The 21,461-nt window shown below is 43.5% G+C and overlaps 2 protein-coding genes across 7 annotated transcripts in view; both read left to right on the top strand.

Moving 5' to 3' along the window:
- Positions 1–14,780, top strand: part of NCKAP5 (NCK associated protein 5) — a 916,311-nt gene extending 901,531 nt beyond the window's left edge. For 5 of the 6 annotated variants that reach the window (XM_046659632.1, XM_046659633.1, XM_046659634.1 and 2 more), the window contains one exon: positions 13,274–14,780. In XM_046659632.1, coding sequence (XP_046515588.1) covers positions 13,274–13,555 — 282 coding nt within the window. In that variant the 3' untranslated portion in view covers positions 13,556–14,780. The remainder of the gene's footprint in view (positions 1–13,273) is intronic. The other variant, XM_046659637.1, reaches the window with a different exon arrangement.
- A 1,839-nt stretch (positions 14,781–16,619) lies between these two features.
- Positions 16,620–21,461, top strand: part of LYPD1 (LY6/PLAUR domain containing 1) — a 37,438-nt gene continuing 32,596 nt past the window's right edge. The window contains exons 1-2 of the mRNA XM_046658010.1: positions 16,620–16,693; positions 18,037–18,174. Of these exons, the coding sequence (XP_046513966.1) occupies positions 16,642–16,693; positions 18,037–18,174 (190 nt within the window). The 5' untranslated portion in view covers positions 16,620–16,641. The remainder of the gene's footprint in view (positions 16,694–18,036; positions 18,175–21,461) is intronic.

The raw sequence follows: 21,461 nt of genomic DNA, 5'->3' as shown, positions 1-21,461 counted from the left end.
GCATAACTAACGGTACCTGCCTGATAGAGTTCTTCTGTCCAATCTTTAGGGCAATAGCAAGTGCTACATAGATATTTGTTAACTAGCAGTAGCTGCCCCTCTAAATGGGGCGGGTACACCCCAGTTCGCTACAGTCTCACTACCCACTCATGCCATCCACACATTTGTGCTTATGTCAGGACCCGCCCCAGTGCCTGCCTGTGGGCTCCATCAGCCACAAATTTTCTTCCCCACGTCTAGAACCAGGCCATCCATCAGCCGTCTAAGGGGAAGGGGAGGAGTTTCAACAAAGATAAGAAGGAGTCTGAAAGGATGTACGTGGGAAGGATTTTGTGAAACTAAGGTCTGTGTTTTCAGTTGTCCACAGAGACTTAAGTATAAGAGCCATGAAAGGATAACAGCTGCTCTTGCCCTAAGAAGCTGGATCCTGTGCATCCCCAAAGTGCTTGAATCATGGGAAAGTTGCTATTTCAACTGCAACTCTCTACCTAGTTTGTAAGACCTTGCTTCCACGGGGAGAAAAGGAAGAGAATGGCTCCTTTCATCCCCTGAGTATCTGCTGCCTGGTGGGAAGGTGGAGATGTGGGAGGAAGGGGGGAATTCATGATGATTAATTTCAGCTCGTGGACCTAGTAAATCAAAACCATGTTTCCAACCATATTGGAAAGTGGCAATTAACCAGAGCTTCCTTTCCTTTAGTTAACTTGCTCACCAGTCAAGAGGTTTAAAACTTGCTTTGCCTGTCATCAGCAAAACAGTTGTTTCCAGCGTTACTGGGTAAACGGCTTAGGTGAGCCCCCCAAGGTCCCTCCAAGGACACCGCCCCGGGAGCCCTGTTGAATGGGGCCACTGGTCACACACAAGCACACACGCTGCCCTGTTTCACTTGGAGCATGTTGCTGCTCATCCTGGGGTGATCATATTGACACTTTCACAAACATTTTCGTTATGTGCAATTTTTTCCTGGAGGCTGGAGAAAGAGACCCTCTCATTATTTATCTTGAGCGTTTGATAGGCCTCCTTTGAGAAGGTCATTGTCTGCAACAGCAAAATAATCATGGGATTTCTGGACAAGCTGGTGAAAGAAAAATGATTCATTATTTCAAGAATTATTTTGCCTTCAGTCCCCAAAATGGATGAAGGCTTCTAACAAAATGTAAGAGAGAGCAAGGCTTAACTTATTATATGAAAGGTTACACTTTAAAGGGAAAAGAAGTTCAAACATTACATTTTTAGCTCCGCTGTAATAAAACGAGGGTCAAGGCAGTCCATCAGTTACCCCGTGGTCTTCTGGATGTTATTGTACGACTCCCTTTGCAAGGGAGGCCTGCCTGCCCTCCTTCCCTTCTCATCCATTTGGCTAATGAGATTGGAAGAATTTTTTGAGGTTCTATCCAAGCAGCGCCCCTCCCTCTGATCCTTTTTGGAATGTTGGAACCAATAGCATATTCGTTCCTACAGACTCAACCTGACCCTACATTCTTGCCATGTCACACAAAACTGTGCGTCTTCACAGCACAATATATTTTCCTGATGGGGCAGTGGTGGTGGGGCTGCTTAGCTGCTATGAATAGTATCATGAAATAGACCAAAAGGTAGTTTCTAATACAACTAATGCATCCATGCTTGGTACTAAGACATCTATTATGTTGGGTTATTTTTACACTAAAGTTTGTTTGGCATTAGTGCAAGCCAGATACCCAGAATGATGCAGCTTGACTGATAAAGATACTGAATTTTAAAATGAAAACTGGAGAGGCTGAGCGATCAATATGACCTTGACTACTCACAAGCCAGATAACTTATGGAAATAATGAAAAGACCCTGTGAACTCTTTTGCCTGACAGAAAGGTTTTAAATAATATTTTAAGAAAATCAAAAGCAAGCATCCCCTGGACCTTCTTTATAGATTAGATCTGAAATGAAAGACCCTGAGTTACACAATTAACTATTGATTTTGTTGATCCATATTTAATTCTCATAGCAATCGAGTTGTGTTTACACAGTCGTGTGGGGCAGACATACTTCACTCGGAGCAAGACGCCTTTTGCTTTTACATTAATTTAAAAATTAAATTGTTCTGTGCACGTGAGACAAAAATAAAGTTTATTTCTATTGTAGTGGATGGCTGACTTAAACCTCAGAAAGTGGCATTAAGCCAACCTCGGTGCCTCATGGAGAGAATAGCTTTTATAATGCGAGAATCGGTTTGCCAACTGAATGTATTGCATGTGGCAGAGAGAATTAAAAGCATCTGCGTGCTGCCTGGTACTAGAATTTTGTACTAAAGCAGCTATAATTTAATCTCCCTACAGTTTAATTTCTTGATTTGATACACTCAGTGACATTTGTGAATTTATCACCTGAACAGTGCATCTTGTTGCTGCCCCTAAGAACATCATCATTGTCCTGTTTATACTCTCACTCACATCACCAGGTTTCCCTCTGTCTTAAGAAGATAAGAATATGAATTTGAGCAAATTGCTCGGGGTTGGCTCAGACCAGGCAAGGCAGCACTTGCTGGCTGAAGGAAGCATTTCAGAAAAGGGTAGAGCCTATATCTATACAATCTATCATGGGTCTGCTCTTTTCAATAACATTTCGCTCCCTGAGAAGCTTCTTGTCTTGGTTATTGATCCTGGATTTCCAGGAAGCGATGGCAGCTTCTCCCTCTCTCAAGCCTGGCCAAGCCCACCTGGAGGTGCAGAAGAAAGTCCCAGATGACTCAGAGCAGAGCTGTCCGAACAGGATGGCCATAGGATATGAATGCACATGTCCCTGCTCTTGACAGAAAGAGGAAATGGCTTTGCAGAAGTAAACAGTAGACATCTGTTAATCTAAGAGTCGCCCTTGTTCTTGATGCTAACCTGGAATCAGAGAGACCATGCCACTGCTAGCATGTCTAGGGGTTGAGCTATGCTACTGCAAGTTAGGCGAAAGACTGAAATGGTCTTATTTTATGTGTCTCTTCATCATGGAAAAGCAGACTTTTCCATTATATTATTTATTTTCCATAAAAACATTATAAAAAAGCCAGTCAAGTCCATGAGCTCCAGAGGAAATGATGTAGTGAAGATAGATCTAATAGTGACTACATTTATCGATACGCAATGAATATCAACTCCAGAAGATAGAAGACATAGTGTCAGAACTGAGAAGGAAAGTAGAATAAAATCTAGTCCATGGTCTCAAGAAGTGTGTAATCTAATTGAGAAGTGGGACATTGATCCGAAAAGTGCCTATAAGATAGATTGGATATAAGTTCAGGGTCAAATGGATAATTTGGCCATTTAGGCGAGGAATTCATAGAGAGAGAGATCCTTGTGGATAAACTATTATAGATATAGAAGCAGTAGCTCTTAATTTCTAAAGAAAGGATCAAGTTATAAAACTTGTTTACTGTTGACAACAATATGGAATTAGAGAAAAGAGAAGAAATTCCAATTTAAGCATGTTGAATTTAAGAGATAAGTAGGCCCCAAAAGGTTAAGAAAGGTGAATGTAAACAGTAATTAGTTAACCTATGAAAAACATTTGCCATAATGATGTTACAGACTAAAGATGGAGAAGATCAAAAGAAGCTATGCACGTTTAGAGAGTTATTTTGAAAATAGGATTGGCATATCAACAACGTTGAGTTTGACAGGATATTTGTGTTCAAGATGTTGTTGTCAGGCCAAGCATCAGGCTGGATAGACTATTCTAATTCAGTTCTCAGGGATTCATCTCCTAATATATCTGAAGCTTTGATCTATGTTGACATATTAAAGAATCCTTAATATGCACATTGCATGTGAGGAGAAGCTTTGTCTCATATACCCCTGTATCTCCAGTGTCTAGAATACTATCTAGTACATAATAGGTGCTCAATAAATATCTGTTGAATAAATAAGTGATGTGGCAGAAGCAGAATAATCTCTATTTAAATATTCATTAAAATCCGGCTACAGAGTTGAAGTAATGATTGTTGCTGTCATATTGTGGCAGAGCAAGGAATGGAATCCAGAATGAAAGTGATTCCCACTGACATTCTCCCAACTAGCCCATCCTTCCATTCTAGGACCCCCGGTGCTTACTGGGTAAGGAGGAATAAGAGTATCTTACTATTGCCACTGTAAACTAGAATGCAGTGCGGAATGTAAAGCTTAATGTCTCTAAATCTTTGGAACAATTCCCACCAAGGGATCTTCTCTTTAGAACAAGGATCAATAAATTGGTGCCAATTCTGAGTTGCCCTGGCTTTTGGATTCAATATGTCAAATATCCTTGGAAAATGACTTTATCCGAAGCAAAGGCTGACCAGTCCTACCGCTGAAACATGAATTGCGTTAGGAGATGAATAGCCTAAACATGAGTAGAGTGAACATTCTTCACATCCACAAATGTCAGTGTGTTCCTGGATGAACATTAGCTTGCAGTCCCATTTGATTCCATGGCTATTGTAAAGTGCCTAATAGATTGAGTGCCATGGTACACTGTGGCTCCTAAGTGGTCTACCAAATTCTGTTAGAAGTAATTGCAGGTTGCCTAATTATTTATAGGTTATTGAGTAACACAGAATGTTTCTCCCTGGCTTTGGCACTCACAGCACACTTCACAATAAAAACTGAGTGTGTTCGTGTACACTTTTATGATGTCCACCATTATGATGATATTGGAGCTGTTCCTCTGGAAGGAGAACCTTCATGAAAAAAAATAATGTAATCTTTTTTACAGTCATCTGATCCCCCTAAAAAGTGCATTTTTTTCTTGTAAAGTCAGTCAAAAATCTATCACTCTGAAGTGAAAACATAGTTATATCATGCTAGAATACACAGATGGTTCCTTCGTGCTGTTTTCCTCTGACATATTTCATGGGCTCTTTATGCTACAAACACACTGACATCTAAGCCAGACATGGCCCAGCTTGCTGGACAGATAGGTATCACGTTTAAGGCATGAATGATGGAAAGGAAAAAAGTCTTGTCAATCTTTTAAGTCAAGCAAGTAGCATATATATGTGTCTATTTTTATCCATAATGGCACCTATAAATTAAAGGCAGAAAAGCTTGATGCCCTCGCTCACATCAGCTGGAATCATTAACCTGACACTAAAATGAACCGATTTAGAATCTCCCAGCCCAGAACCTGCTCAATTCTCATTCCTGAATGGAAATTTTAGTTAATATTATTGTGCTGGAGGAAAAGAAAGGAATCTAACAACACAGATGAGCTCGTACCCTTTAGTCATGCTAATTATACAAGCTAATATCAATGAGCTGGCTTGTTTTCCCAATTCTAAGTTGCTATAAAACGTTAGATTTCACTTTTGGAGAAACTGACCAATATTGATTAAATCTGATGCATTACTTAATGTGATCTACGTACATTTTAAATTAGATGTGTGGATCCATCCTCCACCTGAAAACAAAAATCCAAAAATACAAGTTTTCACATGGGCATTTCAAGTGATGGCACTAACATTAGAGTTTGCAGAAATCCCAAACATGGCCTTTGCACGTTCATATAACAATTTTACCCAAACTTATAATTACATGCCTTTCCTCTTCCCAAATGCCTTTCTCTGCCATAAACAAAGTTTGTGATTTTCTTTGTGTTTCTTTTTTCTCTTCCTACAGAGGGACTTGACCCCACATCTTCCCCCATTTTCCATATATAGGAACATTTCCTGTATCTTTGATAAAATGACTTCTGTTTCCTTTTATCCTTTTGATCTAGTCTTTAAATGTCCTTTGTGGCCCTTCGTTATCTCCAAGCAGAATCCCTTTCCTTTCTACAAGGTGCATTATTTTCTAGCAACCCTAAACTTCCTACTAGCCTTCTCTCTGCTTGATTTTTTCTGTTTTTTTCCAAAAAGTAAGCTCATTTTTTTCCCCGTGGGTTCAGGAGTTCCAGAAGAGGTCATTGAAAGTCAATGATGAAAGTAAAGGACAGCAATATAGTTAATAATATAGTCATAACCGCACATCTCAGCTGAAAATTACTCCTTCTCCTAATAAAACCAGTTTGCCCTGGAGGTACTTAAGAATCTTCAGGACCCCAGTAAGGAAACAGAGAGTGCCCCCAAGTGCTGAATCGCATCTCCCGGCGTGTGGTTGGATGGAGAGAGTGGTTCTCTGTTACCAATACGTCACATTAATTTTTCAGAAGGGCAAGTGAAGAGTAATGTGACCAGTTGATGAGATACAGGGAACTGAGTACCAGGAGGAAGTAATTATCTAAGTTGGAATTTGACCGGGTTAACAGGGTTAACACCACAACTCTCCAGAAAAGTCCGGAGGGTCTCTAGTGTTCACCAAAGGCCAAGCCATCTATTTTCTATGTCTCAGTCAGAAAGGAGTTCTGCCAGGAATACAGGAAGAGGTGGCATTAATGAAGAGATTAACTAGTGCCTCTGAGAAAAGAGAAATGACTTCATCTGTGTCTTTTCCCTTGAGGTTGGCCTGCCCCCCAGCAAATATCGCTTAATGTAGACTTTTCAATGTGCACAAATCTTCAACTAAGAGACCCTGGATTAAAATACTCCCTCCCCATCCCTACCACAAGAGCATAACACATAAGTCTGCCCTGAATCTATCTTTCCAGTGCCCAAGACTTGCTCATCAGAAAAGGGATGGGAGAAATCACACCTTCGACTTTAACCCAAAGCCCAGGATTAGCCAGACTGTTTCCTCTATCTGATTGATCTGCTTCCAGATGGAAGCATTCCTGTCTTTCACATCTGCTAAATCACTGCACTCCTGTTTCTTCACCCATGGAGAGATTTCCCTGCCCAACTTAACTCAGTGTGGTCTCTGAATTTTCCCTCATCTTCTTTTTTTTTTCTTAATTACAACTAAGTGGCAAAGCATTCATAAATTTGTTTTTTTTTCAATTTTTGCTTCCTGCCTCTTCTTGGCCCTAATGCATATATGACTGTCTAGTTAAAATCTGCATCATTGCACGTAGTGAGGAATGTTAGGCGGTGATAGGGGACATGGTGGTAACACTTCTTCCTAATTTAGGATGTTTCTTTCCAGGTGGAGGGGACTCCCTGGGATAACACTGCCAGCACCACTGGGCGCCCCTCATTCACTTCTCCTTAGGAGAGAGAGAGGACTGGCTGTTTAATTAGCAAATTAGGAGGGAAGGAGGGAATGCTTAGGCCCATCTCCTGCTCTTTCCACCTTCTCCCTGGAGTCAAGCTGGCTGTGAGAGGCACACTCAGTTCTGTTCCTTCATACTGTAGGTTTTATGGGAAGACGCGTGCTGCCCAGGCCAGGGCTTCCAGTTACTAAGCCTGTCTATTTCTAGGACCAGCGTTAGGAAACCCACTTCTTTGCACATAGAAACCTCAGTCTCCAGTATAAGCTTTCTCAGTAAGAAAGCTGATATTTTAGCCTCCCATTAGCCTTTTTCTTTTATCTTATTCCTCAATTCATTCAGAACTATGGTGGGGAAGAGTTATTTATTGTGCCACCTCAAATTCTGAGAATAGATGCCAGAAGACACTCAATTAAGAATATTTTAGACTCACAGAGCTTTATAGAGCAGGAAGATTCTAAAAAACTTTAAAGAAATTAAGGTTCAGAGGGGTTACCTGGCTAGTTAGCACATTACCAGGAGCTGATCACTGGTTTCCAGATACCTAATCTAGTGCATAGTGATGAAGATCCCAAGTTCTGTGGTCAGGCTACTTCTGCTTGAATCCTGATTCCCTAACTTATTAGCCAAGGTATATGTGCCTAATATCTAAACCACTCTACTCTGTCTTTTCCAATTTGTATAATGGGGATGAATATGGTGCCATCTCATAGGGTGGCTGTAAGGATTAAATGAGATAATTCATGCAATGCATTCAACCCAGAACCAGACACATAGTAAAACCACTTTATTAATGTAGCTATTATTTGCCTACTACATTTCTTCTTGAACTGCTTGGCAGTGAATCTCTATAGCAATAGAGAAAGAAGAAACTATGTTGACAAAGTTACTAATTACATTAATTTGTGCTGAGAGCTTCAGTCCTCTTTGTAAGTATTATGCCCAGCTGAGGAATGATACTGCGTTTGAATTTCACAAATAGATTTGAATCTCTTTCTGACATTTTACAGTAGACATACTAACCAATATTTTCAAGATATAATCAAAGGATGGAAACTTCTTTGAAACAATAAAAGAGTAGCCTTCATCATGGAACACTAATCCATTGCACTAGTTCATGAATTTGCTACTTGTTTCTCCTCTACTTGGGCAGGAGTTTCTGGCTGGACATGTTTAACAAGTATCTCTTTGAAGTTGACCTCATCATGCATATTTTTTTTCTAGTTTATCACTCGAATTTTTCTGTATCACATTATATGTTCTCCCTATCTTCTCCTTATGGCAAGGGCCCATATCACCTTCTATTTTATCCTCCGTAGTGTTCAGGATACACATTAGCCTAGGCAGAATCTCTACTCCGTGGTTACTGTTGACTGTGGAAAAAAATAGTATGCTTTTCTGTGTTGAAAATCAGAAAGCCAAGTTTCTAGGTCTAATTTCACCTGAATTTGAATTTTTGTGAGCCACAGACTCCATAAATACCCCATGGAAAGCACAGCTGACAACCTCCCTCACCTTCCAGACTGATGTAAGAGCACAGTGAGATCATAGACGAGAAAGCTCTTTGGAAATAAAAGTTTTTTATTATTTATAACCCAGGTACCAGGCTGATAATTTCCTGCGTCTGGTTGAGGTTCTTAGAACCCCTTGGGATAGGCATATGTCTGTGTCTCTGTCTTTACAATGGTTCTGTCCCTAACAAAATCTGATAGGGCAAGAGAAATACTCTCTGGGCAGCTACTGGACTTGAAGTTGCCTACAGAATGGTCTACAGATACAATAGGGGCATATTAAATGGAAATTTCTTGGAATGCCCTCCTCTTACTTACTGTGTATCTCAATCCTATTCACCTTCAAAATCATTCCAAGAGCCCCCTCTTCTATGAAACTTGCTCTGAGAATCAAGACCACACGGTTATTCACGCAAAGCCAGTCACATAGTAGATTGGTTTGGTTGATTGATTAACTGTTTGACGACAAGGAATTGAATTAGTTAGGGTATAATTCTCCAGGGATTTCTGGAGAATATGTCACTATCTACTTCTTGCTTGAATTATCACTAGTAATGCCACAGTTACACTAAAGACAGGAAACTATTTGGAGAACATACAAAGCCATTTATTTTAAACTTGAAAATATATTCTGGCCTGCCCTGTTTAGCCCTACTTTTATTCCCAAGTGCAACAAAAAGCTCCGCCAAAAAGTGAACTGTACAGCTGTTGCCACCTATAGGTGACAAATGTAGTATATTAATTTTATCATAATTCTGATGAAGCACAATATATGAAGGAAATGAGGATGTGTTATGGAGCCCACACCATCCTTGTCAAACACTCATCATTATTGGGTTTGTTATCATCAATATTGTTGTTCTGTAATTCTTATTTCAGATGCTCCCCATAAAGATAATATCAGCTGATGTTTGTAAAGCTCTCTTTCAGGATAGAGGTTGAGAGTTTGAGCTCTGGAGGCAGATTGCCTGGGTCCAAACCTAGACTTCACCATGTACTGCTTCCTGACCTAAAACAAGTTCCTTAACTTCCTCAAGCCTCAATTGCCTGAAAATGGACATATTGACGAAACCCACACCATAGAATTGATGTGAGCGTGAAAACAGATAATCCATTCAACGTGCTTAGCAGGGTGTCTGCACAGAACAGGCATTCAATTAAATGCCAACTGTTATTACCATGATTAGTTTGCAAAGCACCTTCACATACAGTTGCTGAAAACTCACGTGCACTATTTTGTTACCACTCGACAGATAAATCATTAGCGATTACTGTTTGACCTCAATCCCTTCTAATATTTTTAATTTAAATGTTATGTAACTTCAAAATTTTAAAAATACCTGAGATCTGGCAAGACAATGTTGAGGCTGGTTCCAAATGCTTCTAATTGGGAAGTAAGCTGCTTTGGTGCCTTTATTCTTAGCTGGCAGGACCCCTGAAGAAATCCAAGCCAACAGTCGAGACTCTGCTGATGCTAGAGAAAGTTGAATCTATCATCAAGTCTCCACTGAGAATCTTCTGATGATTTAGCACTGGGCTAAGCCTTTAGGGAGAAAGCCGGTGGGGGAAGGAGGAGAAGGGAGTCTGGTAGGATGAAAAAGAAGACTAAAACATGATCTCTAGCTCACAAGTTCAAACAATGCAAAGACTGTGGCTTGACATGTGGGCGGCGGGGGGGGCTATTGTTATTATTGTTTTATTTTTTCTTAAGATAAGCAAATAATTAAAAATCAGAGGATTTTAAATATAACCAAATATTGTTCTAGATTTATGGCCTCACCTTTAAAATGGAAAGATCTGGACCCAAATTTCTGCACAGCAGCAATAAGCTAGATCTAAGTAGCTGTTCCCGTCTTTAGACTAGGCACATGGTCTTGAGCTAACTGCAGTCCTCACCCCTCCCTATTGCTCCCCAGTACTGAGGCTGAATGCCTACTGGCTTGCATTGTCACTCTTGCACTGATGTTGTTCGTATAGTCAAGAACTATTTCTGTACCCACCTCTCATCAAAACTTTGAAAGTAAAAGGAAGACTGAGAAAGCCCGTGTGATTTTTCTTAAAATGGGCCATTCCTTCATTTCTATCACCTCTCTGGCCAATGTAGGCCTTTGTTATAATTAATTGAAGAAACAAAGCTACAAGCATGAAACGTTTAGAAAACATGATGCACTATTTGTGTCCCATAGACAATGGGTGTTTTAATGGTAAATAACTCTTTCCTCATCTCTACCTTAATACACTGAATTATACTTATCACCCGTCTGTCTTCCCGCCAAGACTACAAGTGCTTCTAGACTAGTGGTTCGCAAGTTTTAGCATGTATCAGAATCACCTGGTGAGCTCGTTAAAAACATTTGCTGGGCTTCAGTGTTTCTAATGTAAGTCTGGGTGGGGCTCAAGAATTGGCATTTCTAACAACCTCCCAGGTGATGCTGATGCTGCCAGTCTGGAGAACACTGAGAACCACTGTTCTACCATAAGAATGCTGTCTTACTATTATTTATTTATAGTACCATTTATTAAGCACCTACTACTATGTATCAGGGTCTTAAGATGTTTTATTTCTAACGCTCACATTAATTCTGAAATAAAGGTGTGTCTTGTCCCCATTTTACACCCGAGGAAGATTGCTTACGGGACTCACACAGCCAGCAAAAGAGCAAAGCTGACATTCAAGCTCAGCTCTGTCACCTCCAGGGCCTCAACTGCCCCCTGCAGGACACGGTTTTATACAGCCGTGTATCCTCAGCACCAAAACCTCCCCTGTGCATCATGGTAGCTTCTTGAAAAGTATTTATTGAATGAATGTGAGTTCCACATTGACCAGAAGTAGGCAAGGAAAATGCTTGTGGTTCTTGAATGAAGAAAAAGAGAAGATATTCAAGTGAAGAGAAAATTGCATTGAATTCTCTTTATTTACCTACATTTGGTATATCAAAGCATTTTCCACTCTCTCCATGTATTTTTAGTATTCTACTATATAATTCTGCCTAAAAATTGACATGGTATGAAAAGGGGCTCTTGCATGGAGTTATTCCCAATTATGGAGCCACTTTTCTGTAATCACCTAGGAATCTGTTCCTCAGCCTGCCTCTGGTTTCAAAGTAGCCATTTGAGATTGAAAATTAGTTCCATGAGTAATGCTCCTGCATTCATAGTATAATGAAATAAGCATCACTTCAAGGATGATTTTCGACTATTCTCAAAGAATTACACCATTTTCCAAAGCAGAAGAGAAACTCTCTCTGAGCCGGCTCTGAGGACACTGAAGCTGTCCACTTCTCTATCTTTTTCTTTTCTCTTTCTATGAAATATTTAGCATGTGAGACTCTATAGGCTTTGGCTATGTCTGTTTTTCCCCAGGTCAAAACACAGTTTCCTCTGTGCACCTTTGTACATCCACTGCAACATGTAGGGGTGGATTGGGGAACAGAACTGCAAAGATTACAGCCTTGGAAGTAGCACTAGAGGGGGTTTGGCAAGTTAAGTAGAATATTTGGGTGACAAAATGAAAAAAAATGTCCTTCATTACATAAGAGCATGGTTTAGTAGAAACAACAACTTGGAAGGCAGCCAGACAGGAATTCAAATCCTGTTCTCTGTCACTTGCTGAGCAACCTTGAGCAAGTAACGCTGTCACTCTGAGCCTTGTTTTCCTCTTCTCTAAAATGGGGATGTGTAACTTGCAAGTTTGTGAAAAAGCTTCTGGATAAAATATGTGCAGTGCCTTTTACATGGTGGATGCTTAATAAATGGTAGCTATTATTACCATCTCTAAGCTCCTGTCCCTCCTTCTATCTTGTGTTTAGTTGACATTTTTGCTGGAAAGAGGAAAAGAAGTTGAAAATGTGTTAGCAGCTTTAACACCTCCACACTTGTTGCTTTTGCATCTGTGCCTCCGTCTTTCCTCTCACCTCATACCTTAGGAGCCTCTTGAGCAACTGAATATATCCATGTTTACAGGCTTTACCTACAATAATTATTGAATATGACTATAGTGTTTTATAAAGTCCTAGAGCCTACCAATAGCATCCTATAAATATCCCTATTTAAACTGGTACTAAAACTTCCTGGAGGGGAGAAGTTACTAAGGTGCAGACTTGTTACTCTGATTTTTAAGCCCTTGGCCTTTTAGAATCTATACCCACAGACCTGGAAATCTCTTTCAAATATCTTAAGACTCGTAAAGGGACATGACAATGCTTCTGAGAAGTTTAACAGGTGCTTAAATTTAACGAAATTTAAGGGATTGCATGCCCTTTGTTTGTGTTTTTGTGCATATTACCATAACTTCTGAAATTCAATCCCTATTCATATTTAGAAACAGGATGACTAATAAAACTTAGTAAGAAAAGAGAAGAATTTGAAACTTTGATTAAGAAAAATAAGGCACTTTACCTGAACAAATTTCAAATGGATCCGTTTAAAATGAAATTAAGTGGCACTTAACTGGTTTGCAAATTGGGACCTATTTATCTCAGTAACATGATTAAAGTCTTGATTTATCCCTAAAATTGGCTTTATTATTACATTTAATTATACCAGAAGATTGTTAAAGACTTGTAGGTTCCCTCTATGCCTTTAAACTGCACTTTACACAGACAATAATTGAATATTGGATAGAATAACTTGATTGTCCAAAGAAATATGTTTCTAATATTTTCCTCTTTTTATTGCAGAAATTGAAACAAGTTGAAGAAACAAAAGAAGATCCTGAGAATAGATTATCTAAGATTTCCCTGGAGTCATTCAATAAATATAACAGCAATACTGTGATTTTATTAGAAAAAGAGAGGAACTCTCTGGACAAGGTTGAAGGACAAAAGGAAGAAAAAGAAAAAAATGAAGAGGCATCTTTGAGTAGCTCAGACAGGCCTGGGGTAGACAATTTGGAATCTTTGAGTGATTCTTTATATGATAGCTTCTCTTCCTGTGCAAGTCAGGGTTCAAATGATGTATAAAGGACTTTTTTTCCCTTAGTGAGTTGGAAATGGAGCACTTAAGAAACAGGAGTGGGGAAGGGGGCAGGCAGAGATGACAACAAGAAATTATTGCAACACCAGAGCCTACACTGTCAGATTCATAGCAGGCCACCCACTGGAGCTTCCTTCTCTGCCAAGGCAATAAAGAGAGACTCCATTTGTTGTGTTTCATGAGGATAAAAAGGAAACACACCCACGATACAGAAGTCTTAATTTTGCACTTTTTTTTGAATATTTGTACAGAAGTTGTAAACTTTTTGGAAAAGAAATTATATTTGTAGCAAAAGAAAAAGAGACAGCAATAAATTGAATCAATGCCATGCTCTTGAAATGATGTACTAAGTCTTAGAAGTTGATGGTAATTACATTTTTTTAAAAATTTCAACTACAGTTTTTGTTCAGCTCATTGTCCTCATACACAAATTATTTGTGGGCACATTCTGTAAAGCTAAAACTGGGCCTGCCAAAAAACCAAAGGGCTCCTTGTAATTTCAATTTAATATAAACTTAAATTCTAGTGCATTTTCAAAATTGTTGCCAGAGAGATTTGGTTGCTAGTAATACATGTAATTCTGCTTCTAATGAAAAATGTAAAGCATACCGATGTGTGACACTGATCCAAAGGGATGGATATCAGAAGTGACCTAATTCTCTTTTCAATAGCAGGTTTTCTCTCCGAACATTTCCTTACATCCTCTTCTGCTTAGTGCTTCTCATGATTCTCAACATTATTTGTTGATTTTTATCTTCCTGCTCTTTTTATTAAAATCTGGGCAATTTAGAAATGAAAGCAAATTCCTATTTGCAAGGTTCACTTTTTAAAAAATAAAATGGTTGGTGCTATGGAAAATTCTTACTTTTTAATATCTTTTTTTTTCTACAAAGTCTGTTTATATGTAAGGATAAATTCTATTTTAAAGGTTATGTGTATTTTTACTAGACGTGAACTATTTATAATTGCTTTTGTACAGGAGCTTGTAAACTAGGCATAGTAGAAATTTTTTTAGGATCTATATCGTTACTTTAGTACACCCTTGTTTCTTTAAAGAGTATTGTATGATCAGTGTTATTTGGTTAATTTGTGCAATTTGTTATATTTGGATTTTGTTATCCTAAATGAAAATTATGTAAGGTGTCATTGTCCTTCAGACTTTTAAAAATTCTTTTGTTTCATCTCTGAATAAAAGTCGTATCACAATCGCAGCCTCTGAAAGTGTAAGAGAACTTGTTCAAGGACCCTTTGCCCCAGTTAGGTAGTTGAATCTCACACATGCTCCAATGATGAATTTCCCTAAGGAATAAATAAACTGGCCATTTTGCTCCAGAGATAGTAATTCAGCCAATTGTAAGATCAGAGTCTGCAGACAAGTGAGTAATGGTCAAAGCATTACAGTTTCCCGGAGGGGTTAACCAACTAGAAATGAAAGGAAGAGGGGGGCAGAGGGAGAGAAGGAGCCAGAGGCAGACATGGAACGATCTGTGCAGAGGAATGACAAGAAAGTCATTTAAGCTCATTTCCAGACCTGCTCTGCTGGCAGGATGGGAAAATAAATGATCAGCGTCCCGGGCCAGAGAGAGCTTCCTCCAAGAGGTTGCCTGGGGAGGAGAGGGGCAAAGCTGAGGAAGCTATTTCCACAGAAATGGATGATCCCTAGGGATTTGGGGGGCAGGGGTGGGAACTTGCGGGATTGGGGGCGGGAACACCAAGGCGCTCAGGGCAGGCAAGCGGGCTCCGGTACCACCTGCTGCAAGGCAGCGAAGAAGGCGAACAGAGCAAGCGAAGCACCATGGCGTCCCCAGGAGTACAGAAGGTGGGTCTCCCGGCCGAGAGAGAAGGAATGGGGCTTGGGGGACGGGGGGACAGCCAGCGCCGGAGACCAGGGCTGGGAAGGCGCGGTACAGGAGAGGACGCGGGAGTCTGCACTGATAAACCCGTAGCTCTGAGGAGAGCAGGATGAAGCTGCTCGGCCTTTCGGAGGAAGGGGATAGAGGAGCGCAACTCCGTTCTTCACCGCAATTTGATTTCTAGTGGGAGCTCGTGACGGTTGTCCCCGGGCGGCCCTCTCCTGGGCTAGGCTACCAGGGCGGTGTCACCGCAGCCTCCAGCGGCGCGTGCAGGCAGACGAAAGGAGGGCTGCCCGGAGAGAGCGTGCCAGTCAGGGCAGGGTCCCCGCCACACCCCGCCCACCCTGCCGCAACTGAAACCAAGCCTGCTAGCTACCGAGGGGCGCCTAGGAGGCAGCGAAGGCGCAGCTGCACGGGACACCTAGGGAGCCTGCAGGTGTGCAACTTTGCCAGACGCACGGGAGCGCGCCTCCCTCCCGCCAGCCGCCTCTGGCGCCGGGCTCGCGCGGTCAGCCGCACGGCAGCCACAGCTGGGTGGGCTGGACCCTGCCGCGAGGGAACCGGCCAGCCCCGGGGGCGCAGAGGACGTGGCGAGTGCGCCCCTGCGCGAAGAGGGCCAGGCTGGCATGCAGTCTTCCGACCCCACCTCGCAAGTCCGGTAGTCAGCACCCGGCAGGTCCCCGCGGCACCTGCTGCGCCCTGCACACACCTCCTCAATCGCCAGCCTCCCGATCAGGGAAAACTACACTTTCTTTCTCTCCCTGGCGTCCCTGTCCCGGGGACGTGCGGAGGCGGCAGAGGAGGGCGATAGGAAGGGGGTGGGGAAGTGGAAAGACGGTCCCAGCCTTCCTCGCCCGCCACCCCCTCCCCAACTCGGCAGCCGTCACGTGGTGCCTGGAGTGGGAGGTGGGGAGAAGAGGCGAGACTTTTTTGGGTGCTCTGAATCGCGGGTAGTTCGTTCAGTCTCAGCTGCCAACTCCGGAGCCGCCGCGCTCTGCCCCGGAGCGCGCGAGAGAGGAGCGGCGACCCGCAGCCGGGAGCCCGGCGCGGGCGATGCAGGCGCCGCCGGCGGCACCTGCGGCTCCTCTTGGCGGCGGCGGTCACCTCGGCCGCAGCAGCGCGGGCCCCAGCATCCTCGGCAGCCACAGCCGCTGCGGCCCCGGAAGCCTCCGCCGCGGTCGCCGCCTCTGATGCGCCTGCCCGCTCCCGGCTCCGGGAGGATGTGGGTCCTCGGCATCACAGCAACTTTTTGCGGATTGTTCTTGCTTCCAGGTAAGAAGACGAAGAGGCCAGCAGCCCAGCCAGGCGCGCACACCCCTTCATCCCCAGGGCGCCCACCTCGGGACCCATGCTGCGCAGGGGTTGCCCAGTGGGAGTTTGGTGGCGGCGAGTGGTGCCCGGAGGCGCTAGATGGGAAAGTCTCCAAGTCCTGCGCTGCAGGAGGAGAGGCAGGAGCGGGAGGATTTGCGGGACTCGAGCTGCAGATGGTCGGGTTGCATGGTCGGGAGAAGAAGCTAGGCTGAGGAGGAGATAGGGTGCTAGCGGTGCTGGGGCCTCGGCAAGGGAGAGGGGGCGATAGCCCCCGAACCCCGCCAAGTTGTCAGGCGTCTCTAGCAACCCGTGGGAGTGGCGCCGCCGACAGGTGAGCGGCGCGCTGGGCAGCCTGTGGCCCCGGCGCGCCAGGGCTGGGTTGTGGGGCTGGGAGGGGGGCGCGCCGAGTCCGGGGTTCATCTGCTCGGGAGCCGAGGGAGTTAGGTCTAGACAGGAGCTCGTAGATCCAAGCAGAGCAGCCAGCCTGGAGCGATGAGAGGTGCAAAAACGTCTCGCTGCTTCTTTCCAGTACGGGACCGGATCCCTACCGAGCTCTGCAGAGCTGGTACCCCGACCGGGGACCCTAGCCAAACGGTTAGCCTGAAAGCCGGGAAGAAAGGGCTTAGGTGTCGCGGCCCAGGGTGCGCGCGCGTACACACACACACACACACACGCACACACACACACACACACACGCATACGCATACACGCCCTTTCTCACCCGGCTGCCTCGGGAACCGTCCCGGAGAAAGGCCGGGGACTTGGGGCGCAGCTGCTGTTAGCTACGGGTCCTTCCTCCTGGGTGGTCGCGTAGGGAGCCTCGGGCCACAGCACAGGAATGCTGACTTCAAAAATGAAATAAATTATACTAAAAAGGCGTCTGCGAATGCAATTGCGAATGGTGCCAAAATAGTAATTAAGTAATTAGTAACCAATTAACAATTAGGCAAATCCTTTGGCGTAGACTGAAGCCGACGCACGTCTGTGGAGCTGCTTCGCTCTGGGGTGGTAGACCCCTCCTGTCAACTTCCGTGGGTAAAGGCCAGGTGTGGTGTTGAACCGGCTCTTTGTTTCTGGAGCTTGGGTCCAGGGGTCTCGGGCAGAATTCCACTTTATCCCGCAGGACCCTCGGTGCCCGCGCCGCCCCCTGTCGGCTTCAGCCACATCCGCCTTACTCGGCGACCCAGGAGTGCGGATCCCCAGCACTCCAGAGGTCGGGATCGGCGGCTGGCAGAGGAGGGTCGTGATTTCCGGGGTGGTCTCTGCCGAGGCTGGATCTGAACCCGACTGCGTCTGTCCCGCAGGCTTTGCGCTGCAAATCCAGTGTTACCAGTGTGAAGAATTCCAGCTGAACAACGACTGCTCCTCCCCTGAGTTCATCGTGAATTGCACGGTGAACGTTCAAGACATGTGTCAGAAAGAAGTGATGGAGCAAAGTGCAGGTAAGAGCCCGGCAACCCTCCCTCCCCCTCCACCCTGGGCCAGGGGTGGGAGTGAGGGGCCATTAAATTATAGGAAAAGAGACTGCCTTTGATTTAATGCACACACACTGGTTATCACAGATTTACTTTTACAATGCTGGAAACATGAAGAGTTCCAAGTTACTTTAATCTCATTAGAGTTAATTACCAGGGCTTCTCCCCAAGGGACTCCGGAGGGGAAGTGCATTTAAATTAGTGGCTCTCCTCTTTTTAGTTACTCCCCTCACCTCCCTCTGCTAAAAGCTGGTCAGGAAGCTGGAAAATATATGGATCACCAGCTCTGCCTGGGCAACTAGACAGTAGCCTGTGAGCAATGTCAGCCTGAAATATGAAGCTAGTTGAAGTTCCCAGAGGTCAGAGCTTGAAAAATGTGTTTTGTCATAGAGCCACACCATATTTCTTTGAAGAACACTACAGGATCTTTATTTAATTTTAGAACTAATGCATCAAATTCCCGGCACAAATTGCCAAGATCTTTCAAAAGACTGTAGTTCCCAGCCCCACAAGCTTAGCCGCTGGCTGGCTGATGAGATGGCTTGGGCATTATGCAAGGGAAGAAGGCAGTCTTATAAGAGTAAACCTCATTCACTCACTCCAGCTCACCAGGGTCTCCTCACCGAGGTGGAAGTCCCCAGTCCTTCCCAATAGTTTTATCCGATGTCAAATTCACCTCAAAATACAACTGGAACTTTGGGGCAATGGGCAGAACTGTAGCTTCCATTCCAAGGCCAGACCCATAAACTGAGACTGTCATTTTAAGCATATTGAAAAGATGGGAAATGGCGTCATGTGGTGACGATGTTGAATGAACAACAGCCCTGCTTCTCTTTAGTTTGAGCTGCCCACAGTGTCCAGTGAGGGGATCAGAACTGTTATGTGATCCCTTTAACCCACTGGCAAGTTAATACAAGGGCTGTAGTTTTAAAGCCAGCACCTCTGAAAGTAGTTTCTTCTCCGAGAAGGGCCTGGAGATGTGTTGTTGCTAACCACATGGTTCTTTGGGGAGCAGAGAGCTCGTAGTCATTGCGCTCTGATGTGTGTTATGTGTGTGCGGTTTTAAAGGCTGTTCTTTTAGGTCCTTATCGACCTAGGTGTGGATTCTTTCCACCAAAATCGCTCTTCTGGGAAGTCTGAGACATCATTGCTCTCAAGAATAACCTGTCCCAAGAAAAGCAGCCTGCATTGTTTTGTCATATGGGATTCGGGCTGTTAAAAAAGCAAAGCAAAACTTAGCGACGATTCTTTAGCCTGTATTGATAGGGATGATTTTGGCAAGTTGTTTCTCTTCTACTTGTGTTGTGTTCCTGAGCAAAACTTGACTGCCCTTTTACCAAAGAGATTACTGTGATTTCAGTCAGAATCTCTCTGAACACTTGATTGTTTCTTTCAAATATTTGCAGCTTTCTTCTAGGCAGTAGTTTAGAGCCAGAAAAAAACGGGGATGCACTGTGGACACATTAGGAACTTGTTCAGAATCCTCTAGGCCACTGCTTACCTTGGTATTATGTCTTATAACCTGGGATATGGTTAGGACAACGAGAGAAAAAGATATGGGCCAAATTACAGGCAGAAGAGGTGTCCTTTTTCTGAGAGACACTTCTTCCTCTTTAAAAGTGTATCTAAGATGAATACCACGTGCTCTGTTTTCAAAGTGCTGATTTCCATCTTGCTTCGTTCCTCCCCCAAACCACGCTGTAAAAAAAGACAGAGCAGGCAATGTAACACCTCTTATCCTTGTGAACCTTTAGCACAGACAGCCTGTAAGTGCCTGGAGTGAAGTTGCTATTAGCTCGGACAAGGTGGTCACCTTGTCTCCAAACCAGGTTCCTCTGGCCATATGTCAGAGGTCAGAGGGTGGACATACACAGAAGTAATAAGGCAATCTCAATTGTGAAGTCTGAGAAACAGAAACAGTTCATGGACTCAAAGGAAAAACCAGTTATGAGGGAAAGGATTCGAGTTCTGTGCATGTGGAAAAAAGGCGTTCTGTGCCTGAATCCAATAGAAATCAGACAAATGCATGTTTCTGCATCAAAAGAGGGACGTTCGGGGGTGGGAGGGGCGCTGATGCTTCCAAGGCACTTCCGTTTTCATTGCCATGCAATTGTTAGAGACCAAGCAATTTAAGTGACTTTAACCCTCCTCTTGTTGACAGGGATGGAGAGCCAACCTAACACTCTGATTGTTAAGTGGCCACAATTTAGTACAATCATCACAGGAGTAACAGCTGGCTTGTTGCACGCCCTGTGCATGAGGCTCTTTCCTCCAAGCTTTTACGTGGAGTATCTCATGAAATCTGGTAGTCCTCTTTTGAGGCTCTTGTTTCCCCCAGGCCACAACCCACCAGCATTTAATTCTACTGTGGGGTCCACTTCTCCACTCTGGAGAAAGAAAGTCATGCCTGTTAAATGATACTATTAGGAATCAAAGTCAGATTGTTTTTTCATTTGATCAATAACATACATACATTGTTCTGAGAATCTTAATGTGTTAGAGCTGAAAGGGCCCCGTGACTCCTAGTTAAGGGTGTACATTGGAATCTTCCTGGGAATTTTGTTCAAATCCATATGCCTGCCCCCATCTCTCCTTGAAGAAGCCAATTCCCTAAGTCTGTGGTATACCTGGCTTTGGGTCTTTTATAAGCTCCCCGAGTGACTCTGGGGTTCTCTAAATCGAGAACTGCTGATCTAGACCAACCTTTTTGTGTTATTGAGGAGGAAAACTGGACCAGAAAAGTTAGATGTCTGGTCCACGTCTGCCAGCCAACTGTCACTAAGGGGCACCTGCTTCCTGGGCCAGCACGTTATATAGTAAAACATGCTGCCAGGTTTGCCTGAAAAGATAATCCAAGCAAAATGCTAAAGACTTAGACAATTTTCCCAGCTGCCAAATTCACCTAACAAGCTTAGTGAACTGGTCGAGTGGACAGGCCACAAAGTGGATGTTGAAAGAATACGAGAACCAACCAGGAGGATTTTTAAAGTTTGAGTGTTATGTGCACTGGCATTTTTCACAGGTACAGAAAAACCAGGGTTTTAAATGAACTAAGAAATTTTAATGAACCAAGTAAGTTTGACATTAAGCAGTAATGAAAGGCATTCTCCTTCCCAAAAATACCAGGGCTGCCATCTGCCCAGGCCCTCAGTTAGTTCTTTCTGGATTGAGTCTGCAAACTTAGCTGTTAGGAATTTTGAGGCAGGCACATTTAATTTTCAGTTGGGAAGTCTATTTGAAATTAACCTTTCCCT

Source organism: Equus quagga, chromosome 4, assembly GCF_021613505.1.
Source record: "Equus quagga isolate Etosha38 chromosome 4, UCLA_HA_Equagga_1.0, whole genome shotgun sequence".
NCBI lineage: Eukaryota > Metazoa > Chordata > Mammalia > Perissodactyla > Equidae > Equus > Equus quagga.
Note: the sequence above shows the minus strand (reverse complement) of the source record. Positions and strands in the feature narration are given on the sequence as shown.